Source organism: Apium graveolens, chromosome 9, assembly GCF_009905375.1.
Source record: "Apium graveolens cultivar Ventura chromosome 9, ASM990537v1, whole genome shotgun sequence".
NCBI classification, from domain to species: domain Eukaryota; kingdom Viridiplantae; phylum Streptophyta; class Magnoliopsida; order Apiales; family Apiaceae; genus Apium; species Apium graveolens.
Window position 1 is genome coordinate 252,414,588 of NC_133655.1, and position 19,158 is coordinate 252,433,745.

General features: G+C 33.0%; 2 protein-coding genes across 3 annotated transcripts; one reads left to right on the forward strand and one right to left on the reverse strand.

The window, feature by feature from the left end:
* Positions 1–11,842: 11,842 nt before the first annotated feature.
* Positions 11,843–15,168, forward strand: LOC141684632 (purple acid phosphatase 3-like). 2 transcript variants are annotated; one of them, XM_074489699.1, is made up of 7 exons: positions 11,843–12,119; positions 13,594–13,750; positions 13,900–14,007; positions 14,176–14,294; positions 14,464–14,592; positions 14,697–14,764; positions 14,853–15,168. In XM_074489699.1, the coding sequence occupies exons 1-7, from the start codon at positions 11,901–11,903 to the stop codon at positions 15,064–15,066; spliced, it is 1,014 nt and encodes a 337-aa protein (XP_074345800.1). In that variant the 5' UTR covers positions 11,843–11,900; the 3' UTR covers positions 15,067–15,168. The 2 variants fall into 2 exon arrangements, with proteins under 2 accessions (XP_074345800.1, XP_074345798.1); XM_074489697.1 differs by having other exon boundaries at positions 11,853–12,119; positions 14,167–14,294; positions 14,853–15,160.
* Positions 15,169–16,039: 871 nt separating this feature from the next.
* On the reverse strand, positions 16,040–18,947 carry LOC141684766 (putative xyloglucan endotransglucosylase/hydrolase protein 27). Its single transcript, XM_074489884.1, has 4 exons — positions 18,571–18,947; positions 18,376–18,476; positions 17,692–17,900; positions 16,040–16,698 (listed from the first exon to the last, which is right to left on the reverse strand). Exons 1-4 carry the CDS (start codon positions 18,752–18,754, stop codon positions 16,188–16,190), a joined length of 1,005 nt encoding a protein of 334 aa, XP_074345985.1. The 5' UTR covers positions 18,755–18,947; the 3' UTR covers positions 16,040–16,187.
* Positions 18,948–19,158: the final 211 nt, after the last annotated feature.

Consider the following 19,158-nt stretch of genomic DNA (forward strand, 5'->3'; position numbering starts at 1 on the left):
CATTTCCTTACACTATGCACAGGGTTACAATATACTTTTAAACTTGCTGAGCAAAACTTTTAAGAAGATACTTAGGCACGATATATGCCCCACATCGTAACCACTTGGAAGGATATAACAACAATTGATGGGTTTCTCCATGGCCTTCCATTGGTCTCTCTCACAGTAAACTCAGATAGCCCCATAAAACATGAGCATCCAGGAAAAGTCCCATATTACATAGACAGGATTTGAAAGTCTCATATTTCATGGGCATAATTTAAAAGTTGGGCGTTGGGCATCAAGGGATAAGTCCTTAATACTAAATAATATATTAAGAGGCCGGGTGATGAAACCATGAAAGCCTCTGAAAATTGTGGGTTTGTCTTGAATAGTGCATTGGTCAGGGTTCAGCCTGATTGTTGAGGCAGCAACATATATGGATATCTATATTTATATAAAATATTTATACTGTCATCTTCTTACTTGCATATATATACATATATTTTATATGTATAGGTTTCATGCGTTATATATAAGAGTTGTTTAACTCATGCTACTAATCACTCTTTTTAAAGTTATCTTGGCCGCCCAAGATTTTAGATAAATGAAGCCTATTTGAAATTATGGGCTTCACTCATAAAGGATTCTCACCTAAAGATCGACGTCACGGGAAAAATGAATATCTTTGAAGGCCAATGAATGGAGTTTGAGGAAAATGGCTGGAAGCTGGAGGATACAACTAAAAAGTTAGGAAGCCCTAGATTGGAACTGGCATGGGGATACATGGTCTAAAGTATACTTAATGATTTCAATTAAGGATTCATATTGAGGTACATATGTTGAGGCATTGTGTTTCCTGTTTTTTACGCTGAGTTAGCTCATGTAAGCTTGGAAGCCAAATATGAAAGCTATATATTTCTCTGAGAAGGGTAGAGAAGAATTGAACCACGTGCTATATAGGTTCCTCTTGTATTCAATTGCTACGAGGGATCAGGGGGTAGTTTTTATGCCTAAAATCAGGGTTGCACCGGATTTATGGCCCACAAAATAATGCATTAGATTGGTATAATGGATTGGGATTTTTAGGTGTCAAAATAGGGATCATGGACCAAAGTGGGCTGGTATGACAAGGGTATTGAGATATTGGTTGGGCCCTAATGTGAGGGTTATCATAAAAGGCAATAATAGTGGTTTCTTAAAGATTATCCATTACCCTAGACTTCTTATAATAAGCCAGGCCCAAGGGTTTTGTTAAGAATTGCATTTGGCAGGGCTTCGCAATATGGTGAGAAGCCTACATGGGCTTATACTGATATGGTGAGAAGCCTACACGGGCTTATCCTGATATGGTGAGAAGCCTACAAAGACAGTGTTCTGCTAGGACACAGCTCATGGCCAAGAAGGAAAAGAGAGTTGGACTCTTAACAGGTTACTATAACTTGTAAAACATGGATATACATGACATATGTATGGAATATATATCTATATATATCTATATATATCATGGATTATTACAATAATTACATGGATATGTAAGGTGTCTAGTGGCATACTAAGAGAAGGACTCTTGGTGGCTAGCCTATAAACAGGCTTGAAAGCTGCTATGGGCTTATGAAAAACGTGGATAGCCCATCATGGGAGAGTCCTAGGGTAATAGAATTACATATGTACTTGGATCTTATAAATATTGTATATGTATGCCATTTGCAAAGGTTGGACACTTACATTCCCTCTAAAAATTGAGTAGAGGCTTTGTTAGACCATTTATGAGCACCCCACGGATGAGTAGGAAGTACTCTGCCGCCGCTACTCAGAATTCTTGCAAATTCAGTCCAAACACGGCCACAAACACCTCCCGATTTTGGTAGATTAGGCCTATTCAGCTTTTATAATAGACCCAATTTTTTGCCTAAATCTCCACAATTCTTCTGTTATTTTAGCAATAACCTCCCTGAATATTGTACAAAATTCCTCTCACAACAGTATCATATTGCTAAATATTCTGGCAATATTGATGATCTCGTGTGAAAGGCAAGAAACCTTTGCATTTACCTCTGGTCATATCAAAATATAGATGGCATATATTCTGCCAAATACGTCTTCTCATAGACTCTCTTGTAACTTGTTTGTTGTATCAGATGCATGTTTTGTAAATTATAATAAGGTGTTAATATTCATTGTTATTTATTAAATTGCGATCATAGCCTTTGGATAATTTTAACAATTTTTACGAACGAACAGTTTAAGCCTTTGAAAGAGCTAATTCAATTTAAATAAGTCGACTGTTCCAACGTTACGCCATGTCGTCCTCTACAATTTAATGGTATAGAAATCTTAAAATATTTTATGATCTTTACGCTTATGATGTCTTTAGTAAAGTGTGATAATTATGTAATGAAGATAAAATTTAAAGTAACTATGAATTCATTCATTTTTTTGATGGTTCATACAAAAGATGATATCCTCTTTATAATAGAGGTGGTTACCGAACTATGGACCATAGTCCTTGACTCTACGGAGTTAAGAAAAAAGGCATTAAAACTTTTCCTAGTACCAAATAAAGAGTTACTTATGACAGCTAATTAGTTCTGGAATTTTCTTGAATTATGTGCACCTTTACTTGGCCTGATACTTGGACTACGATATAAGACTTGGTTCTTCAATATACCCCCTCAAGTTAGGTTTGTTAGATTCAGGACACCTAACTTGTTAAAAATACATTGATATCGCTCTATAGTTAACACTTTAGTGAAGACATCAGCTATCTAATTTGCTGTTGAGATATAAGTTGGATGGATTTGACCTTTAGAAGAGTTCTTCCTGATAAAATGACAATCAATCTCCACATGCTTAGTTTTTACATGATGAGCTGGATTAGCTGTAATAGCCAGACTGCTTTGTTATCACGGAAAATTGTAGTAGCTCCCCAGTGAGTAAGTCCCAGATCCTTGGGAAGCTGATTGATCCATCGAACCTCACATATTACCCTTGCTAAGGATCTATATTATGCTTCAGCTGTGGAGGCATGCTATTACCTGTTACAATCAAGTCATCCATATAGGCTAAAACACCAGTGAAATTCCCATCTATTTGTTTTGTAAAGAGAATGAAATATGTCTTAGATGGTGTAAAACCATTATCCCTCAAAGATGTAGTTAACTTGTCAGACCACAACCTTGGTGATTGTCTAAGACCATAGATAGTCTTAAGTGATCTGCAAACCTTATCTTGAAGTACATAATATTTTGTATAATTTCCTGGAGATGTAACATCAAACCTAAATCCAACACCCTAATAACAAGGGGAAACTTCATGTATACCACTTCCTGCAAATTTCCATGTAAAAAGGCATTCTTCACATCATCTTGTATATCTTCCACTACTAAAAGAGATCTCACTATAGTTAGTTTTGCTACAGGAGTAAAGGTTTGGTCATAGTCAATACAATATCTCTTATTATTTCCCAACACCATAAGCTTTGACTTATACCTGATGTTTTGCCTTTAAGGATCAAACTTGGTGGTGTACACCCACTTACATCCTATATAAGTCTTTTCAGTAGGCAAATCAGTAATTTCTCTTTATGATTGCTCTCCAATGCATCCAGCTCTTCATTAATGGCCTACAACCAATGACTGTGTCTTGCAGCCTCTTTGAGGTATTTGGGATCATGTGCCCTTGTGAATGTGTTCATGAAACATGAAAATTGATGACTAACATGAGTTCCAGTTACCTTTTTAATTAGTACTGATATGATAATCATTGTGCCAAGCAAGAGGTCTGTGCTCTTTGCTGTAACTTTTAATGCTTGAATGTTCTTCTTGAGAAACCTCATGTTCAAATCCTAGGCCATCATGACTTTCATTTGGAGACTCCCCATACTCAGAGTCATCCCATGTAACAGGTGTGTCTTGTAATGGTTAACTGAAAGACATGATAGGGTTACATAGATTCATAGAATCTTACATCCTGGAAATAAATAATGTTCCAATAAGAAGATTATGTAATCTATAACCTTTCTGAGATGGTGAGTTGGCTAAATACACAAGATACTCCACTTTTCGGAAATTTATCTTTCTTTCTGTTGGGATTGTAAGAAAAAGCAAGACATCCAATAGTCCTTAAGTGTTCATATCATGCATGCTACATGTATAGTACCTCATATGGAGTTTTCCCTTTTAGAGTCACATTTGCTAGCCGATTAGTGATATGTGTAAATGCAAGTAAATAATCTTCCCGGAACTTGAATGGTAAAGCACCTTGAAATCCAAGAGCTCTGGCCATCTCCAAAATATTTATGTGTTTCATATTTGTCCTTCCATTTTATTGTGGCATGTCAGGGCATGAAGTTTGATGGAAAATCCCTAATATTTCAAAGAAGAATTTACATTTAAATCATCAAAATTCAGTGCATTATCTGACCTTATAATCTTTACCTTTTGATTGAATTGGTTAGTGACCATTTTCACAAAGCTGCATATGGCACTGTAGGCATCAAACTTGTGCTTGAGTAAATGTACCCAAATCACCCTGGAAGAATCATCAACAAAAGTAAGAAAATAATTGAATTTACCTCTATAGTGAACTCTATAAGGTCCTCATGTATCCATATGCATTAACTCAAATATTTTTCCTGCTCTTGACTCACTCTTGGTAAAAGGTAGCTTAGTGAACTCTGCTAAAGGACATGCTAAGCATACATCCTGATTGTTATTCTTGAACTCAATTTGTTCAATAATCATCATTCTCTTCATAGATGTATGATAGTCTTTGGTGCCACAACATCTCCTTACTCAATTTTGGGACATCCTCAGTTATGGTGGGAAGGTTCTGGACCACATTAGCATACATATCAACTTTACTATTACTACAGTGCTCAGTTTTACTCCTTATAACCTTAGTTTGAATAATATTCCTTAAAGTCTGTTGAAGTGGCTCATTAAGCAAATAGTATAGACCATGTCCCAACAGATTTAACTTCACTTGTTTTACTATCTTGAATAATGCAGTAAGTCTCATGAAACACCACAGTGCATTTCTCATCATGACATAACTTATTAACAAACAGTAGATTATGTTTAAATGCTAAAATATACAGCACATACTTCAAATCTAGACTATTATTCAGATTAACATTTTCTCTATGTGTTATTTGAGATTTTTCACCAGTAGGTAAATTTGACATATTTTCTCACAGACCACATCATTTTCTAACACATTAATCATACCAGTCAGATGGTTAGACGTACAAGAATCTATAATCCATTCAGCATTTTTAGTAAAACTAGCAAAGTAGCATGAGACCATACCTGCATAATTGCCTTCAATTTCATCATCTATATCTCCTCCCCCTCTTGAAGAATCTGGTAGCATTCACAAGAGTTGCTCATATTGCTGAGAAGTGATTGCAGTACTACTGGTAACAGATCTAGTATCTTGAGAGAGACCCTGTACATTAGCAGCAATCATGTCTCCAGAATCAGGCCTTACCTTATTCCACCTTTGTTGATTTTTGACACCATTACCTCGACCATTTTCTTTGTGAGTTGGTTGTGTTTAAGGTTTGGCTTTAGCATGCCAACTAAGATATCCCACAACCATCCAAAATTTATCAGTGTTATGACCAGGCTTACCACAAATACCGCACTGTGTTATAGCTTGGAGATTGGTAGAGACAATCATTGTACATTTACTGAACATTATCAGACCTTCATTTTCCTTGTTGAAGTGACCAAGAACCTCTCTTTGGGCTTCTTCTTGCTCAATATAACAACATGTTGTTTCGATAGAGGGAAGTGTGACCATCATTAGCATTTGGCTTCTCTGAGCACCATATGTATCATCCAATCCGTTCAAGAATTAAAATAATTTTTGCTCCTCTCTCTGTTGAGTAAGGGCATTAATCAGGGTCGTAATCTTCACAGATGTTACAGTGATAGCGGGAAGAGTGATTAAAGACTCTAGTTCCTCCCAAAATGACCTAATATGAGTATAATACTCACTAACTGGTTTCCCTTTTTGTTTGATTTCATATAGCTTCTTATTAATCTTATATATTCGAGAGCCATTTGTTAGCACAAAACGTTGCTCAAGTTGCTTCCATATCTGATGAGAATTACTCACAAACATAAAGAATTTCTTGATGGAGTATGATACTGACCCCAGAATTCATAAAATAATCATATAAGTGGACGTATCCCAAGCATCCTTCTTTACAGCATCATCTGCATCTCTAACTTGTATGCATCTGCAACTGTGTTTTGAAGACAGAGAAATTTCTATAGATCTCTTTCAGGATCTATAGTTTGATGAGTTTTGAAACTTATCAAATGCCATGAAGTTGTTACCATCTGAAGGATGAAGATATAAAGGGTTAGAGATATCAATAGTTGTTCTAATAGAAGTAAAAACATCAGTAGTTATCGTTTCTATACTGAAGAGTTATAATAACACACCAGTTATACGATGTAATTCATAACCCTGATACCATGAAAATAATTATGTAATGAAATAATGATTTAGAAACTATGCTTTCATTCATTTTTTTAATGATTTATACAAAATATGATGACTGCTTTATAATAAAGGTGTTCCTGAACTATGGACCACAGTCTTTGACTCTTCTAAGCTGAGATATAAGAAATTAATACTTGTACTAGTACATAACAAATTAGTTATGGAATCTTCTTAGATTTATGTGCACCTGTACTGGGCCTGATACTTGGACTAGAACATAGGACTCGGGCCTTCAATAAAGTGATTTGTAATTTCCTAACGAGAGCAGCACGCAACATACTCCATCCTGACAACAGAAGCATTTTTCTTCATACAAGAATAGGGAAAACAACCAAATCAATTACTTCTTCTCCTTTACATCTTCATGCTTAGATACTTGCGCTTCTTATAGGTTTATATCTCATGTCTCTTAATTATTTTTAAGATAATAGACGGTGATCGGGTTCTTTCATAACAAGTTGTTAAATCGAGTGTCTTCACAATGCCACTTTTTCGGTTGTCTCACTTTCCCCTTGCTATACATAGTGGTTGGACTGTTTTAAAAAACATCCACTTTACCTCTTCTTTTGACATATTTAATACTATTTTTTTAAAAAAAAGTTTCTTTTAAAAGTAACGTAATTTCATTACTTCAACATGATCAACGTTCATAATATCATTTAAAAACTCAGGAGTGTTATGAACTTGCTCATGTGAGTTTGACATTCAATAAGAATTTCCTCGTAACAACGAAGCATATTCTGTTAGAAAATATTATTGAGTCACAACGGTAGAACAATTATTATTATACTAACTTAACATTTACACGAGAAAGAAAAATAATGCATAAGTCCGAGATTATAAATCAAAAAATAGATGAAATAATTTTTAAATTTTCAAAAAATCAATATGTTCGAGATCTCGACCTTATATCTTAAGAAGCATAAAGCTAAAACTTTTATTCATGTGGTCAACATCATAAACATACTTCATCGAATGATAAAAGTAATAATAACGAAAGAATCGATGATAACAAATAAAAATTAGGATTACATATCTGAATAAAAGTCGTGGCGTGAAATTAATTACTTCACTAAAATTGAATTTTCCCCGCTACGTACACACGAACTCATGACAATCAACCTTCCACGTTACACAACATCCGCCTCACCGGTGTAGTACAGGGAGACATATAGAGAACACGTAACCTCATTATGTGGTAGCTTTCTAGTATCAAAGTATTCATCTTGATACATATCAACCATCAATTTCATGTCACATTAATTCATGAAAACATAATAAATTTGGCATGATAAAATTTATAAAAATCAGTGCCTTTATAATTATTTAGTAAAATATAGGTCACACGCCACACATGAGATACTTGCTGCAATAATGACAAGTAGTACAAATTCATAAGATCTTTCTGCATAATTAAAGTGAACAGAAACCAATCATGTATAATGTTCCTCAAATTACCCCCTCAAAACTACATTAGTATTTCATGTATTTATTATTTAAACTATTCATGTCCAAGCATCTCAATCATCCATCTAACGCAAATGACTATTACATGAGACACGAAAATGATTGCACAATTAATTAATATTGAAATACTCCCTCTATTTTTTAATATATGACGTTTGACTTTTTGACACGTATATTTAGGAGGGTTGACCACACAGTTAGAATTATAATTTTTTTTTATAAAAATTGAATAAAAATATGAGATCAAAACTTTTATTCACAAAAAAAAATTCGGAAAAAATTATTTTAATTATATGGTCAAACCTCCTAAACATGTGTGCCAGAAAGTCAAATGTCATATAATAAAAAATAGAGGGAGTATTTGTCAACCCCCACAGTGAAATAACATGGGCATCAAAATTATAAACTCTAAAAAATATATTTTTTTATTAAAATTCTCATATTCTTATTCTCTTGCCACAAAAAAAATTAATATTTTTTATTATTTACAAGATATATTACTCATGTAACTGTCTTGCAGATATATTCTCATTTAAAAATAAATAAGCATGAAGTTTACAGATGTGCAATACATCACAATATTGTGAACGAATACAAGACGAACACAATATTATATACATCATTTACAGTTTATGTTCACCACTACTTCTTAAAAAATAGAGCCACAAAATTTTCAACACTACGCCTCAAATATTTAATGTTAATCTAAGTTCATGTAAAAATACATCAATTTATAGACCAAGAAAACACAACAAACGCCCCATAACTATAATTAATGAAGTATGTCTGAATACACCGAAAAATCACATATAACTTCACAATATACATTGCAAGTGTATCATAAAAAGATGACATATAAATAAAGAGAAGTCAAAAACTACACACTTAAGTTGAGAGCGTAATTCCAAGATGTCAAACCCTTCTCGAACATATTATCAAATAAGCATAATATTTAAACTATCACATTATTGATATCATATAGATCGTCTTAACAAAATAATGATCATTGCACATCAATCTCGATATATTGGTATAAATCTGTTTAACAAACACAAGTTCAACTTTAGAATGTTAAAAAAGGTTATTGAGTCACAAAGGTAGAACAATTATTAAACAGATTATACTAACTTAACATTTACACGAGAAAGAAAAATAATGCCTAAGTCGGAGATTATAAATCAACAAATAGATGAAATATTTTTTTAAATGTTCAAAAATCAATATGTTCGAGAACTCGACCTTATATTTAAATAAGCATAAAGCTAAAACTCTTATTCATGTGGTCAACATCATAAAAATTCTTCATCAAATGATAAAGTAATAATAATGAAAGAATCGATAATAACAAATAAATATTAGGATTACTTATTTGAATAAAAGTCGTGGCGTGAAATTAATTACTTCGCTAAAGTTAAATTTGCCCCGCTACGTACACACGGACTCATGACAATCAACTTCCAGCGTTACACGACATCCGCATCATCAATGTAGTACATGGAGACATATAGAGAACACATGTTGATCATTGCCCAAAGTATGTGTATAATATACACATACTACATATAGTGTATGTATAATGAGAATGCGATTTTTGGTTGTCTCTCGAAAAAAAGGGGTATAGATCTCCTTTTATAGGAGTGAAAATTTGTAAATCCGAGATAGTTAAAAGGACATAGGTCACAAATAATGAGGATGGGGGAGATGAAATCTAGAAGATCTAAAAGAGAAATGTCTCAAATACAAAATGTCGTATAAGTGAAAAGTCTTATATAAAAAGACTCACACTTAAAAAGATACTAATTTTCTTTTGAAGCAAACTAATATTGGAATAAATGATAATATTAATTCCAACATTTACTTCATAATCATATTTGTCGCTCTAAAAAAGAAATTATAGTTGTCTACAAATATAGGGAGTGATATTGTTGATGCAGCTGATGCAGCTGCATCAGCTAAACTAGCTGGGTATTGGGGAAGTTTTGCTGGGGTTTTAGATCAAAAAATTGCTGAAGCGGTGACGTTTAGGGAAGCTTTATCATGACTGAAGAAGAGGTCTGTGCACCAGGTTCATATAGAGTTGGACTCTCACACTGTTGTTTAGGCTTTTAATAACAAGAAGAAGGATTCCTCGTATCTTGGCTCTATCATAGCTGATTGTCGGTTGTTGGTTAAGGACTTAGGGTTCTATTCTGTGTATTTTGTTAGGAGTTCAACGAACTCAACGGCTCACATTATAGCTAGAAAGGCTGGTTTCAATGTCTGATCCTAAAGAATGACTTTGTATGACTTCCTGTCTTATCGATGTTTTAAGGTCTAAATTGCAATAAAAGCTTTTTGGGCGTTTGCTTTAAAAAAAAATGAGTGATATAGTCCGTTTCCCTGAGATATTGCAAACCATTCTTAAAATATTGGTAAAATATGAATAACACCGTGCTAACATCAAATCAATAAATTATGTTCACGTTTATAGATGAGATATGTTAAGGTGTTAAGTTTATATTATACACGTAGATAAAACACTGTTTCTCAAAATATAAAGTAGTTTGTGCGATGATTATTTTAATTTGTAGTAAAGATTATAAAAAAGAAAAAGCAGAGTGTGTAATTTGAACTTTTGCACTCTAGATAAATAATTCGGATGAGTAATAGCTAACTGAATTCCTCGATCAATTTTTATTTCAAATATTATAAACTTAATTTTTCGACGACAATGTTATATGCGACCAGTGCCGCTTGGCTGTACCGGAAAGAGCACAAAGTTCAATCTTTTATGCATGAATGAAAAATATTATACTACTCATGGACGTCACAAGATGAACAAACTTAGTGATAGATGTGCGCCGTAAAAGATGAAACCGAGTTCCGTGGTGCACGAATGAATCCAAGGTGCAATAAATTGCATAGAGAATGAATTAGCATGCGTAAAAGTATGAACTTCACATCAGTTGGACTTGATATATGAACCTTCGTTGTTGAACCATATATGCATACATGTCCCCCTCTATGTAAGCTTGCTTCTTATCTCAATCTTCCGGTTCTGATTTGTGGATATAGAATGTATTGTTCGTCTATACACATTGTGTAATATCAATGAAAAATAAAATATATACACCTAATTTATTAGTCATGCCAACTTTGTATGTTTTGTATTTAGTTTAGATATCTAGAAATAATGTTAAACAAAGTAATCATACATAGTTAATGCTTCCTAATTACAAAATAGTTCTGCTATATACTAAATGGTTTTTTTATGGCGTACACGGGATAAGTACAAATTATTATAATTTTGATTTATTTTGATTACTCAATACTTCTTAATGATGGTGGAGCCCTTACATTCACAACCATACTATACTAATGAAAGCACTCAAAATTTATATATTTTAGTGTTTAGCATTGTCCATTAGCACACATTAGACAAATCATATACTAAATTGGGTATCAAAAATTGGTTTCAAATAATATGATAATGATGACTTGATAATTTGAAATGATTTGATTGGTAAAACTCATGTGAATATAGTGGTCTATTATTTTTAATTATTTTATGATATTTGAATTCATTTTGGTATCAATTTAAAATCTCTAACATTATTCATAATTCAAAGTAACTTGAGCATTCCAACGCTTAGTTTTTGAATGATATATTTATTTAGACTTTAAGTGTATACATCCACACATTTCACATATTAGTGAAAATGCTAATTTACTATATATATAAAGATACGTACTCTTTAAATATACATAGCACATACATTATTATTTTAATATAAAATTAATAATAATTTATATTATATATGTCTTTTACTTATTTAATTCTATACTATATTTAAGAAGAAAAATGACAAAAGAAACAAAAGTTACATGAGAACTCCAGAGCAGCTGGTATATATAACCATCATAAGTAAAACAAATTAAGCATCGTTGAAAAGCTCATGCATAAGTTTCTCACTAATCACATTCATTTTACAATAAATTATAGAACCATGAGCCTATTATTATGGATTTGTTGTTGCTTGCTTGTTAGCCTTCATTCTGCGACATCTGAGCTTCAGACGCTCCATCACCAACTCAGCAGCGAATCACTGAGTCTACTGGTTGTCGGAGACTGGGGAAGACGAGGAGCCTACAACCAGTCTCAAATTGCTCACCAGGTTCATCTCTTCACTGTTTTCACTTGAATTTCAACTTATTTGCAGATCTTTAAATGTGTTCATATAAGTTTTAATTTTGTTACAGCTGTTCAAAGTAAAATCCCAGAATCAATATTCTGCATAACACAACGTAATTAAGAAGTACAATATCTTCGCATTTTACAAATTTTATTCTCTTTCTATCCTCGTATATACATGATATATTTTGAATCTTGTAATCGTAAAGCGTTTTACCTATTACAATTTACATGATCTGGACAAAATATATATCTGTGCTTCCTTCTTTTAGTTTGGTATGTATAAGACGAATGTTACGAATGCCAATCACATTCCAGTTGTTACTGTGGCATTTTCTAATCATTCATAATATCTCTTGTAAACTTTAATTTAGTACCATAGATAGTAGCTACACGTTAACCTCACGTATTTGAAGTGTATAAGCAAATATGCTAATTAACTAATATTTTTGATACTCATTTACACTTATTTAAATTTAATAAAAAATTTAGTATTCACGTACTTTTATATTGGTCTTTGAAGAGCAGTGTTTCATGTCAAATTATGTTATTTTGGATTTTATATGAAATTTACTTCAACTTTTACTTACTAATAGCCCATTAATAAAATTATTTTCAAGCAAGTGATAATATTTATGTGTATTTTGCTTTCGGGAGAACTTTATCTAGCCGTTTCAAACTACTAATTAATTTGTATATTTGCTAATTATTAGAGAAATGACCAAATTTCGGTGAAGTAATATGAGAAGAGTTATCTCACAAATAAATCCAGAATATGTTCTCAAATAATAATAATAAGTGACCTTATTTCATTAGTAAAACTAATATTAATGCACGAGATATTCATTTCATTAATAAGAAAAATAACTGATTACATTACAATAACTCAATTTTGGGAACTAAAACATTTTTAGAGACTTTAATTATGTGGAGCACATGTATACGAGAGATACAGATTTTAAGTTGGTTGATATTGAGAGCATGATTATGTGGAGGATGGTAATTAGTTTACTAATTACTTAAGCATTTTGAAAAAGGATATGTGATCGATAGAACAAAAAACCGAAAAGAGAGAATTAGCTACGCAATTCAGCATTAATGGTCTTGCTTCTCTTCTTGATTAATTTAAGACATGTACGCAAGCAGTTCTATGATGTAATTTTGGTCTTAATGAGAAAATACTCCAGTATCTTTGATTTTGCTGTTAATTTACTTGATTGCTTGACGCAATTGCTAATCACAAACACTAGTGTATAAGGAATAATTATCGAATAATATTCTTGACAAAAAAATATCGAATTTCAAATATATCTGATCGACTAATGTGCAATTAATAATAATGAATCTTGCATTTATATAAATCTCACAAATAAAATCTTTCTAACTTTGTCAAGTCACAATGCATCTGTTTAATACCCCCATTACATTAACTTCTTTAATCTTAACAATTGTTGCAGATGGGGATAATAGCAGGGAAATTAGATATAGATTTTATCATTTCAACTGGTGATAATTTTTATGATGATGGTTTGACTGATGAGAACGATCCAGCATTTGAGGAATCCTTTAGCAATATCTACACAGCACCAAGCTTGCAAAAGCAATGGTACACAGGTAATTCTATTTTCTTAGCTCCTCTATTTACTAAATTTTATATGATTCAATTTTAAATTATATTAAACTCAAATAATAATAAGTTCAATGTGAGTGTGAATCTTTGCCATCACTGGAGTCACTGATTTTGTTTGTTTGATGTGTTGCAGTGTTAGGGAACCATGACTATAGAGGGGATGCATTGGCACAGTTGAGTCCTACTCTCACAATAAAGGACAGCAGATGGTTCTGCCTGAAGTCATATATTTTAAAAGCAGGTAAGATATGCTTTCCTTTTACCAAATTCCGACTTAATGTTAAAAATTCATACCAAATTATAAGACTCCCGCATTAGTAAGATCCGGAAAAGTTTTGGGATCATCAAGATTTAAGAGTTTGTAGCATTATATCTTACAAAATTTATAAATGTTTTCTAGAGTTTGCAGAGTTTTTCTTCATTGACACCACTCCATTTCAAGATAAATATTTTAGTGACCCCGAGGATCATGTTTATGACTGGAGAGGTGTGCTTCCCCGGGACAAATATATTTCTACACTCCTCAAGGTAATTTCTAGCTACTTTAGCTGCTTTTGTTGCTGGTGGACTGAAAAATGAATTTGAAACACAAAATTAGAAGAACAAGAGTTCTGCAAATATAAGTAAAAGCATGGAACTTGTTTAAATTACAGTAAAAACTGTAAAGGTAATAAATTTACCAAGTTATTTGTGATAGGATCTGGATGTTGCATTAAGAGAATCAACAGCAAGATGGAAAATAGTGGTAGGTCACCATACTATTAAAAGTGCTGGACATCATGGTAACACCCAGGAGCTTGTTTCTCAACTTCTGCCGCTTCTTCAGGTGCAAAAATATGCAGCCTCTATATATATACAATCAATCTCATTAAGAAAGCTGCAAAGATAACCTTTGTTCCTGTCTAGTTCCTAACCATTACGAATTTTCAGGCAAATAATGTAGATTTTTACGTAAATGGACATGACCATTGCTTGGAACACATTTCCTCTTCCGACAGGTAAACTTATTGTGTCAATCACTTGCTAAGTAAATGATGCTAATAGTTCTGGTATTTTACGATAATGAAGTGTCGAACTTATGTACAGTTCGTTGCAATATCTAACAAGTGGAGGAGGATCAAAGGCGTGGAAAGGTGATATAAGTCGGTGGGATCCCGTAGAAAACAAATTATACTACGATGGGCAAGGCTTTATGTCCATGCAAATTTCTTCAAGTGAAGTTGATGTTGTTTTCTATGATGTTTATGCAAATGTTCTGCACAAATGGTGCACATCAGATTGGCTATACAATGTCATGTAGAGTCTTGAGAGACCATTTTGATTCATGTATGCAATCAAGATGCTCCAAAATGCTTGTTGAATAAGATATCAAGCTAATGTTTATCATCAGAAAGTCATTTTGGGTAGACAATATAGCTCTTACATAATATATTTTCTGCTACTGTTGATTATCAAATTAGTTCATACTAATGAAGTTAAATAAAATATATACAAACGAAAAACTATTCAAAAGAATAAGATGTTGCAAACATACCTGATCTAAATGTATGGTAACTTTGGATATAGAGAAGTGGAACTGATTGAAGTTTACGCTTTAATATGTTGCAGAACAATTGTCGTGTACATAACAAAAGAACTCTACACAAAAACTTCAATATTTAAAATTTCATACTAACAAAAAGTGGGAATTTCAGCTACCAAGATATGTAATGTTCGCTGTACTGCTCATAATACCTGTAAATTCTAAGATTTAGACTTGCCTCAAAAACTCAATGCAGTTTACAGAGCTACCCTCTTGACAAAATTGTTTGAGCTGGCTCATTAGCCACATTAGAAGGTCATTTGGAATACATGTATGCATGTGTTTTAAAGAAAATACAGAAAGAAATACTGACAGATCAAAGGGTCATTTTTTTGGTTTTTGGATGACATTTGACAAAATGCAATGGAGATATTAACTCTTCCGGGAACCAGTAACGCGTAAACCATGTCAAATAATGTTAATGAAGCCATCCACCAATTAAATTCGCTCAGGATTCCAAAATGAACGTCACACCACGACAAATCTGAGTAAACTGAAAAGATCAAGTCACCAGACCCAGCACACCTAAAATTCTGGTGTTAATGTGGAAGACAAACGTACTTGCAGAGTAAACCAAACCAATTATGCTTACCTAACTTGATAGTTAATTATGCTGAAATCACACTTAGAAATTAGGGAGCCCCTATCCTCTGACCACTAGCAAAATTAAAAAAAAAATTACGGGATTAAGTTAAAACCAAGAGATGTGTACATATATTCATCAATTCAAGTCGCCCAAATACCACATCAATGTGCTCTTTTCTGCTTTTTCTCTGTACACATAATCTATATAAAGCTGCAAAGGATTGTGATACCTATGATCACTAGCAAAATGTAAGTTAAAGTCCTTTAACAGAGTTCCTTCCATGACGGTATGATCGGATGTTGCGGTGTCTTTTACCATGCCGACGATGGCTTGTACCGAATGTAACAGGGTCGAATCCTCCAAGTCTCTCAGCTTCTAGTGGATCAGTTACGCACTCAGAAGGAGGAACCTGATATCGGGATTTATCATAACAATAGGAGTATTGCATGTATTTTTTCCTCCAGTTATGCATTTTAGTTCTACTTTCATTTGTTATACCGGTGGGAATAGATTGAGACTTCGATGCAGTATCACATGTGGCTGACATCTCGATAGGATCCACGGCACAACCGTGAAGAACAAAATTGGAGAACTCGGCAATGTAAGGGGAATATCTATAATTGACCTTATATTTACCCCCATTCGTAGCCCAAGTAGATCCGTCCCATATTGTAGCATACAAGCTCATTGGCTTGGAGGGGAAGTCCCCACCCATTGCTTCTGTCTTCTTGACCTCTCTTATAGGAACATTGTCTATGTAAAAGCTGTAAAGCAAGATAAAAACATCCATAAACAAACAAGAAAAGACCAATGCACTTATCATGAAACAGAAGCTCAATATCTTGTGATCAATCTGCTCATAAATGTAATTATTAGACAAGGGTAAAAAACAAGGGCAAGTGGAAGGGTAGTGACAGTAATGATTAATGCAAAGGAATCTCTCAGCTCAATTCTCTTGTAGTTGCAGAACAAATAAAAACATTAAAAACAAAAACCTACTAATTAAGAGGGAAGTAAAAAAGGAATAGCCAAGGAGCAAAAAAATTAATACTCTAGCAATGAAGATGCATCGCTCCCCTCCCCCCAAGACAAGATCATAGGTTTGAATTATCAATTCCCTCTTCCCTTGTACTTACAAAAACTATGAATTATCAATTCCCTCTTCCCTTGTACTTACAAAAACTATGAATTATCAATTCCCTCTCCCCTTGTACTTACAAAAACTATGTTATATACCAAAAAAACAATTGTGACGGCTTTAAATAATATTCTCTAAAATTAATATATTAAAATATTAAGTTACATGCATTAGTTCTTAAATTAACCGACATCATTTTAATATCATTCACAGTAACAATATGAAATCATGTATCTAGGCTAAACATGTCAAAGAAATCATGATTGAAAGGCAGAGTAATATACCAATCACTGCTGCAGTGTCACAGCATAAGTTCCTAGAAAAGACATCATGCTTAAATGGTACAACAAAAATTTCTAATATTCTTTTTCCAAAAATCTGCAATATCACCACTCAAACACTCAGGAAATTTTCCTTAAGAATACACTTGGGAAATATCATATTTTTGTGGTTAAATATTTTTGAGTATGGGGGAAGTGATGTGAATCAAGCTCTAGAGCTGTCCTAGAACTAGGAGCACCTTTTACTTGTAAAATGGTAATGTCCAACAAAATGATCCGCTATATAATTAGAATTTTTTTTGAATAAGAGTATTTTTGGGAAGGTTTCATTTTCTTACATGATCTTATCTTCTCTCCACAATATACTGTATTGATGAAAATCATCAGAAGGATCAAACCAGAGACCGTATCTTTCTTCTCTGCCTGCACCTGTGCTTCCATTCCCGTACACATTGGTCTGAAGTCTCCACTCTTTGCCTCTAATATTCCCCAAAAACTCAAAATCAATCTCATCATGGTTCTTTGCAAACATGTCTACATTCGACATCTGTGATCAAACAAATTAAGGTAATTTAGCAGGCACACAATATCTAAAATCTATTCTGATTAGGTTGATTTTTTAATTGAATAATTAACCCAAATGTGAACACATTGATCATGATTAAAACTTCACTCAAAGTTGATCAAGATTAAATTTTTATTAAAATAAAAAAAAATGTAAACTTGTTCTATCAAGAGCTTTTGTTGCAAAGTTCTCAGAAAAAAGCTAATAAACTTCAAATATATCCACAAGCATGACCTAAATCGATTCATCATCCTAGGATTCAATTAATTCACACCATATGTAAGACTCAAAGAACAATGCAGACTGGAATAGATATCACAATATATCTCAAGCTCAAACAGTTTTAACATGCTCAAAATTCTAAAATTGTACATAATAGAGCAAACATTAAGTAAACACACACTCACTCAATTTTAAATTTTTGGCTAAGTGTTGTTATGTAAACTTGATTACTTACGTAAAATGCAACAACCACCCCAGCTGTGTAATCTTCAGGTAACTTGATTGAAGCACTAAAGAATCCATTTTGATAAAGGTCATGAGACACAAATCCAGACCCTGCAAATTCATGACCACCAACATAAACAAGAAAATAAAAATCCAATCTTTAAGTTAAAAACATCATAAACAAAAGAATTTAAAGCTAAAAAACCTGTTCTTTCATCAAGAGAAAGATGAGCTGATTTTCCATCATCAAGAATCATAAGATTGCTATCACCAAAGAGTTGTGAGTACCCTTCATCAAATGACACAATTGGAAGGCTTCTTGATGAATACCCATGAGCCAAAACAACAAATGAACACAATACACACAAATTAAAATATAAATTCACCATCTTTTTTAGCAATATTTCTGCTCAGTGTCTCCCTCTTTTTATTGGTTTTTCAAGAATTTGGAACAAGTCATAATCTGTACAGCAGTGTTAGTATAATTGTGTTAGAGACAGAAGTGATTTTATTGGAGTTTGGAACTTGAGAGGGGAGTGTGATAAGCTCTGAGCTGTTCACAACTTTGACACATTTGGAAATATTGTAGTAACTGCTAGTTGTACATGACTAAACTTGTATTTTTCGGGTGCTATAATTACTAACTTAATTAATTCTTAATTTGCTGATTAATTAATTTCATTGCATTTCTGGTCATGCATTAGTGGTGGGTACTAGTCATGTCATGTTACCAGTTCATTCTTGAAAGTTTAGGCTCCTAACTAACAACTCCATTTGGCTTTAACTCCTGCTT

Coding starts and splice junctions, on each gene's coding strand:
- LOC141684632 (XM_074489697.1), top strand. CDS start 11,901: ATGCATAAGTTTCTCACTAATCACATTCATTTTACAATAAATTATAGA. Junction 12,120..13,593: donor AGTCTCAAATTGCTCACCAG/GTTCATCTCTTC, acceptor CAATTGTTGCAG/ATGGGGATAATAGCAGGGAA. Junction 13,751..13,899: donor GCAAAAGCAATGGTACACAG/GTAATTCTATTT, acceptor GATGTGTTGCAG/TGTTAGGGAACCATGACTAT.
- LOC141684766 (XM_074489884.1), bottom strand. CDS start 18,754: ATGGTGAATTTATATTTTAATTTGTGTGTATTGTGTTCATTTGTTGTT. Junction 17,901..18,375: donor GGGTGGTTGTTGCATTTTAC/GTAAGTAATCAA, acceptor GTTTGATCACAG/ATGTCGAATGTAGACATGTT. Junction 16,699..17,691: donor TGGAGAGAAGATAAGATCAT/GTAAGAAAATGA, acceptor CTTGCTTTACAG/CTTTTACATAGACAATGTTC.